The sequence below is a fragment of the Myxine glutinosa genome, chromosome 5, assembly GCF_964187855.1.
Source record: "Myxine glutinosa chromosome 5, kmMyxGlut1.1, whole genome shotgun sequence".
Classification (NCBI taxonomy): Eukaryota; Metazoa; Chordata; class Myxini; order Myxiniformes; family Myxinidae; genus Myxine; species Myxine glutinosa.
The window spans coordinates 103,210,904-103,218,952 of record NC_136265.1 but is presented as its reverse complement, the minus strand read 5'-3'; the positions used below and the strand labels follow the sequence as shown (position 1 = coordinate 103,218,952).

General features: G+C 46.5%; 1 protein-coding gene across 5 annotated transcripts in view; it reads right to left on the bottom strand.

Moving 5' to 3' along the window:
• Positions 1-3,204: 3,204 nt before the first annotated feature.
• Positions 3,205-8,049, bottom strand: part of LOC137427305 (fibronectin type III and SPRY domain-containing protein 2-like) — a 63,612-nt gene continuing 58,767 nt past the window's right edge. For all 5 annotated transcript variants that reach the window (XM_078778447.1, XM_068116714.2, XM_078778446.1 and 2 more), the window contains one exon: positions 3,205-5,844. In XM_078778447.1, the coding sequence (XP_078634573.1) occupies positions 5,601-5,844 (244 nt within the window). In that variant the 3' untranslated portion in view covers positions 3,205-5,600. The remainder of the gene's footprint in view (positions 5,845-8,049) is intronic.

The following is an 8,049-nucleotide window of genomic DNA, read 5'->3' as shown; positions in this document are numbered from 1 at the left end:
CAGGGTGACAACCTCCCTGTATGACAACCTCTCAATGTGACAACCTCCCTGTATGACAACCCCCCAGAGTGACAACCTCCCTGTATGACAACCTCTCAGTGTGACAACCTCCATGTGTGACAACCTCCCTGTATGACAACCTTCCAGTGTGACAACCTCCCTGTATGACAACCTCCCAGTGTGCCAACCTCCCTGTATGACAACCTCCCTGTATGACAACCTCCCAGTGTGACAACCTCCCAGTGTGACAACCTCCCAGTGTGACAACCTCCCAGTGTGACAACCTCTCAGTGTGACAACCTCCCTGTGTGACAACCTCCCAGTGTGACAACCTCCATGTGTGACAACCTCTCAGTGTGACAACCTCCCTGTGTGACAACCTCCCTGTGTGACAACCTCTCAGTGTGACAACCTTCCAGTGTGACAACCTTCCAGTGTGACAACCTCCATGTGTGACAACCTCCCAGTGTGACAACCTCTCAGTGTGACAACCTCCCTGTGTGACAACCTCTCAGTCTGACAACCTCCCTGTGTGACAACCTCCCAGTGTGACAACCTCCATATGTGACAACCTCCCAGTGTGACAACCTCCCAGCGTGACAACCTCCCAGTGTGACAACCTCTCAGTGTGACAACCTCCCAGTGTGACAACCTCCCAGTGTGACAACCTCCCTGTGTGACAACCTCCCAGTGTGACAACCTCCATGTGTGACAACCTCTCAGTGTGACAACCTCCCTGTGTGACAACCTCCCTGTGTGACAACCTCTCAGTGTGACAACCTTCCAGTGTGACAACCTTCCAGTGTGACAACCTCCATGTGTGACAACCTCCCAGTGTGACAACCTCCCAGTGTGACAACCTCCATGTGTGACAACCTCCCAGTGTGACAACCTCCCAGTGTGACAACCTTCCAGTGTGACAACCTCCATGTGTGACAACCTCCATGTGTGACAACCTCCCTGTGTGACAACCTCCCTGTGTGACAACCTCCCAGTGTGACAACCTCCATGTGTGACAACCTCCCAGTGTGACAACCTCCATGTGTGACAACCTCCCTGTGTGACAACCTCCCAGTGTGACAACCTCCATGTGTGACAACCTCCCAGTGTGACAACCTCCATGTGTGACAACCTCCATGTGTGACAACCTCCCTGTGTGACAACCTCCCAGTGTGACAACCTCCATGTGTGACAACCTCCATGTGTGACAACCTCCATGTGTGACAACCTCAGTGTGACAAAAAGAAAAAGAAAAAGTGGGATTAATCAATCGGTTCACTTTGTGTGAACTGGTTAGCACGACTGTCCGTCCGTCCACAAACGTCACTTTATGATCGAGGAACAACTTGATTTCAATTGAATGTTTTATTTTGAACACGGCTCGGAACGTGATCGGAACACGAACGTTTGCCTCTGAATTGGGCAAATTGTTTGGAATCTTGTCCCGATCGCGCATGCGCAGATAGGAGTAAGTAAGGTTGTCTGGTCATCAAAACACATTTAAAAATCATTCCAAACAGGAAACTTACTTTTCATAGGGACACCATAAAGGACACAAACAACAGCGGCCAATAACTAAATCAATGTGCTAAATAAAGTGGTGTAAAAGGCGGTGCGTCATCGGCGGTAAACGTCAAAAAAAAGATTTTTTTTTCCCTACAATATTTAAAACATTTCCTTTATTTCCTTTATTTCCTCCACGGAAGGTGGATGGAGGTTATGTTTTCACCCATGTCTGTTTGTCTGAGAACAAGATATCTCAAAAGGCTGTGGACGGATTCGGATGAAATTTGGCGCAGATGGAGCGCATTGACAAGGACGAAATGATTAGATTTTGGTGAAGATCTGGATTCGGATCCGGTTCGTTTAATTTTTAAAGTGATTCTTCACCATTGGGAGTTATGGCCAAAAACGATACATAGCAGGATATCTCAAAACATTATGGACGGATTTTGACGAAACTTGTTGGACCGATTGGGTGTCTGACAAGGAAGAATCGATTCAATTTTGGTGAAGATCTGAATATGGATTTGGATATGAGAATTATAGGGAGTAATGCATTCGATCGTGTCCGTGTGTGTCCGTGTGTGCGTGTGTGTGTGTGTTCGTGTGTTTGTGAACAAGATATCTGGAACAGTTCTGAACGGATTTGGATGAAAGTTGGTGGGATGATTGCCCTAGGGATAAGGGAGAATTGATTAGTTTTTGGTGAAGCTCAGGATATTATTCCCGATCCAGGAATTTTTTGAAGGATTGTTTACCATTGGAAGATAGGGCTCATTTTTGTTTAACATTATCTTCTATATATTCTATACCAGAGAAGTACCCGGCATTGCCGGGCGGGGGAGGGGGAAGGGAAGGGAAGGGGAGGGGAACGAGGGGGAGGGGAGGTGGGGGGGTAAGTGGGGAAGGGGGAGGGGAAGGGTAGGGTGGAGGGGGAATGGAGGGGGTAGGGTGGAGGGGGTAGGGTGGAGGGGGAAGGGGAAGGGGGGGAAGGGGAAGGGGGGGAAGGGGAGGATGGAGGGGGGAGGGGAGGGATAGGGGGGAGGATGGAGGGGGGGGGAGGGGAGGAGAGGGGTAGGGGAGGGGGAGGGGAAGGAGAGGGGGGGAGGGGGAAGAGGGGGGAGAGGGGGGAGGGGGAAGAGGGGGAGAGGGGGGAGGGGGAAGAGAGGGGAGGGGGAGGGGAGGAAGGGGAGGGCCAGTCAACAATGACGTTGCAGTTCTCATGGTAGGAGAGCAGCACAACAATCGCGACATCGTCCAGCATCTTCGCGACAACAGCACGAAGCGGATTTTGGAGACTCACCGATCCTGTGACGTCCTCCAGTACCGGCGTTGCCGGGCGGGGGAAGGGAGACCCGTACATTCCCAACCCGTACATTCACCCTCTCGACTCAAGCTCACTCGGACAAAAGCCTCGCACAAATTACACCGTGAAGGCCCAATTGCCATGTCTATGCCACAAATCAAGTACATGAGCGAGTCTGGCGCACTGAATTGAAAATATATAGAACGCTCATACTCCATGAAAAGTGTAGCCGCCGTGTCTCCATCTTGGTTAGCACGACTCGACAAACTCGCTTCGCGGATCTCGTTTGTTTTGAACGTGTCCCAGATTTTAAAAGCCAGACAACTGTTAAAATGCCATTTTGAGCGGCAATAAACGGCTCCAATCGGTTACGAAAGGGTTGTGGAAAGACGTTTCACAGCTGTTTCAAAGACGTTTAATTCATATCGCACAAAATCGACACAAAACACGATCACACAAAAGGTGAAAAAACGCAATCGCTTTTCGCTCTGAATTACGTGCAAACGTGTGACGGAAATCACCATCGCCCAGCATCGAGTGCCAACCAAGATGGCGCCCGGTAGCTGCATCTCCACCTATGTGGTGTGAATGGCAATGGTCATTGATTCGATATATTTTCCGTTCAATGGTCTGGCGGCGGGGATGGAACATCACGTGATCGCTCTGAGCGAATCAGCGAGCTGCTCTGGCACCGGCTGAGATTTCGTGTATAATGTTCCTCACTGAAATGCGCTGAGGTAAATATGAATTAAAAATATGGATCTCGTCAAATATTTTTAGGTAGGCCATGTAGTTCCCAGGCTCAATGGCCATGTCTGTGCCAAATATCAAGTACGTGAGCCTCTCCGTTTAGGAGTCTATCGGTAACATTACACACACACAAACTTTGTTTTATGTTCAATGGTCTGGCGGCGGGGATGGAACATCACGTGATCGCTCTGAGCGAATCAGCGCGCTGCTCTGCCACCGGCTCAGATTCCGTGTATAATATTCTTCGCTGAAATGCGCTGAGGTAAATATGAATAAAAAATATGGATCTCGTCAAATATTTTGAGGTAGGCCATGTCCTTCCCAGGCTCAATGGCCATGTCTATGCCAAATATCAAGCACGTGAGCCTCTCCGTTTAGGAGTCTATCAGTAACATTACACACACACACACACACACACACACACACACACACAAACTGTGTTTTATATATATAGATTTAACATTGTGATATGAAAATAGTTTTCATATTTGTTGTAAATGTAGTTTAAACTCGTGGTTATGCGTTAGAGCGGTGTATTTTGTCCGCAACGTCGTCTTCAAGGTTATTTTTTGTTTGTTTCTAATAAAGACATATTCTGTCATTTTAAAACCACCACAGTGTGTATTAGGTTTCCCCGTTTCATAAAATGTATCGCTTGATACGTATAATGCTTTAAAACTGTTTTTTGTTTTGTTTTTGTTTTTACCTCAGAAGAGATATCAACATTTACCTCAGCGAATGTCAATCGCGGTGTCAGTATTTGATGAACTTATAAAGACTTAGGTGAGTTATAAGTGTGACAAGCATGTGCACGGGATTCTTCCCAGAAGAATGAGTGGTCGCATTAGCTTGTACGACTTAAAATGAGCGAGTTTTGTTTTCACGTTTGGGCCAGTTTTACATGTTGTATCCCTAAGGAATGAAACGAACGTTTTCTTGGCTTACAATTTTATTTGAAGTCACACATGCCTCAACATACACTCACTTATATAGAATTGAACGCTGAATCCGAAAATGTAAGTGAAATTGCCTTGTTTTTTTAACATTATCTTCTATATATTCTAAATATATATCTGTGCAGTGTCTGTCTCGTGTTGTCTTGTCTTGTGTTGTCATTGAACTACTCCCTAAAACTTTTGTGAAATCGTACTATTCCAACTTGACCCACGGCGGGAGTATGCGCTCTACTGAGTGGCGTTCTAGTTTTTAAAGTGATTCTTCACCAATGGGAGACAGGGCCAAAAACGATACATAGCAGGATATCTCAAAAAGTTATGGACGGATTTGGACTAAATTTGGCGGAGATGTAGCGGATGTGACAAGGACGAAATGATTAGATTTTGGTGCAGATCTAGATTCGGATCCGGCTACGAGAATTTTCTAAGTGATTCTTCACCATTGAGAGATCGGGGCCAAAACTATATGCAGCAGGATATCTCAAAAAGTTATGGCCGGATTTGGACGAAACTTGGTGGACGAGTTGGTTTGGTGACGAGAACTAGCCGATTTGATTTTGGTTCAGATTCAAATCCTGATCCGGCCTATCGGTGGATACAAAACAAACTGTTCACCAGGCGTAGGTATGCGCTCTACAGAGTGCCCTTCTAGTTTCAATTGAATTCGGTTCTTGAACATTGCCGAAAACAAATCGCCTTCTTGCCACTTTCAAAAACCGGCAGTTTAGCAGACAAAATATTACGCCATTTTACTCTCGTCTCGACCAATCAAATTTGCCACTCACTCTCAACGTTGCGGAATACCGAGATTCCGATAAAATGGCGGCTTGTAGGCGGAAAATCCGAAATGGCGGCTTGTAGGTGGAAAATCAAAAATGGTGGAAAATATACATCTTGGTTGGAAACGCAAGGCAAGAGTTTAAAAGACCCTTCCGATGTCCTTTTTGATAAGTCAAGCAATCATTTTGATGAGATTTTTTGCCTAATTTGATGTTGATGCCTAATTATCTCTCTTCATATTGAGATATTCCAGCTTGATTGCAACAACAACAACAACAACAACAAAAAACAATTTTTGAAACGCATCATGTTGGAAGAGAAACAGCAGTATCTTCACCAAGACACAACTTCCCAGGTACTTGGAGGCCAAATACAGGTTGGAACAGGTGAGCACCTCGCACACACGTGCTTATTAAGAGCTGCTGGGTTTCAGCATTGACGATGGAGAATTGTTTCGTTGATCGGTCGAAAGAGAGGCCGACATGTTTTGGCGGCACAGATAGGTAGAGATCAACGTGTGTGCCACTGTCCCAGAATTCAAACTTGCACCTGCGTGCACACAGGGTGTACAAGAAGAAAGGGTGAGGGACCATGCGGAATGCTCACTTCATGAATAGTCAAAAAAAAGTAATTTTTATTAAGAATATAACATGTTAAACTCAACTCTTTTGAGGCTTTTTTTGTCTACAAAGTTAAGGCTCCTGGAAGAGCTAGAACACAGAACGGATCAGGAAGCAACAAAACAAAAGGAACAGGAGAAAGAAAAGGGGAAACACATCAACAGCAGGGATGAAGGACAATATAGAATGAGACTTGGACAAATAATGGATGTGGATAAGAATGAGGGGTAGGGGAGGAAAACCTGTAGGGAAGGATATGAGATGGAAGAGAATGCGGAAGTTGTTATTGTTATTGTTGTTGCTGTTGTTGTTGTTGTTGTTGTATAGACCATTCTGGAAAAAGCCTGCAGTACTTCATCACCCGCGGCTGATGAATCCGGGCAGCAGGGAAGAATGGGGAAGATTTGGCCCCCGGCTTGCATTGGGGGGTACATGCACCATGAAGAGGCATCCCCAATAGTTGTCGAATGTGGAGGTTGGTCCCACAAGTTGGGGAAAAAGAGGAAAGAATGAGTGGAGGTGAGCATTTATCCTGGATTTTGGGGGTTTCACCAGAAGAGTGTTGCTGGTGGACTGTGTGCGCCCTGCAGGATCTTTGGGGACAAGGCATGGAGAGGGAAGAGGATGCATCCTTCCCTACCCCTCATTCCTCCTCCATCCAGATTTCAAGAATCCTGTGGTACGACCATATATGGCCTCCTGGGTAGGCCACTCATCAGCGTTTGTCTGTGCCTTAAATACTCGCATGTGGCAAACATTCGACCCAGCTCCAAACTAGATAATGATGCCACCTGCAGCCATGTGCAGCATCCCAAAGAAGAAGGAGAAAAAGAAGAAGAATCAGAAACAGCCAAAATGGCAGGGAATGTGCGTTATTCACCAGTTCTAGCAAAAGTGTGGTCGACTAAGGGGAGGATGGTGCATGGGGAAGCTGCCATTATCACATTTGTGTACTAATGATGCTTACATTTTGTCAACCAAGTCAAGATGTCGAGCGCTAGTGAGGATAGCCGCTCACTACCTATAACCACTATCCAATCCAGCCTGCCCAGCCTCATAATGGATGTATTGTTCATTAACTAAATCTCCAAAGAATATTGATGGAGTACTGCTCTCCCCTCTGGGCTGGGGCCCCTGACTCACACATTGCTCAGTTTGACGCCGTGGAAACCAAGGCCTTCAAGATTATTGGAATCTCCGGTGATGACAATGAACTGGTCGGTGGTTTATATATATTTTACCACCACCTTTCTGGTCTTGCACCCTCTGCTGTTTCCGTGCTTGTTCCCCAGAGTTCCTACAGGGTGCACATGGTCCACCAGCAGCCCTCTTCCGGTGAAACTCCCAAAATCCAGAATCACTGCTCACCTCCACGTATTCGTCTCTATTTTCTCCCACCTTTTCATCGCCATCTCAGATCATCCCTCATCCAAACCATGATCTTTTCTAACCCCGTTTTATTCTATAATACAGAATCGAGGCTCATGTAAGAGCTAACATTGATCACTAAAAGACAAACTGACACGTAAAACATAAGATAAAGGGAGCGGGAGACAAGATGGGGAGAGAGAGGGAAGCACACAAGCACAACAATTGAAGAGAATAGGGACATTTATTTATTTATGCATAATATTTGGGGGACAAAGTACAGACAGAGCAGGGGGAGCAAGGCCGGAGAGGAGTCGGTAGAAGACAGAAAGACCACCAACCTGCCTGCGGTGAGTGAGTGAAAGGCCCTCGGAGGTAGCTTCATCACGGGAGATTCCAATGATTCTGAAAGCTTTGGTTTCAACAGCGTGAAGACGAGCTAGGTGTGAGGCAGGAGCACCGGCCCAGAGGGGGGAACAGTATTCCATTGAGCTGTGGATGAAAGCCTTGTATGTGGTGAGGAGCTCAGGTGTGCCAAGGAAAGACCTCGCACGACGGAGGATGCCCAGTCGGCGACTGGCTTTGGAGGCCAGATTTGAAATGTGGTTTTCCCAGGAAAGATCATGTCAGATAGTGAGACCCAAAAGCTTGAGCGACAGAACTTCTTGAAGAGGATTATTCAGAAAGTGGATGGGAGGGTTTTCCAGACGGTCTTTTCAGAGAGACATTGTAAGAGTGTGAGATTTGTCAGGATTGAAAGACATGT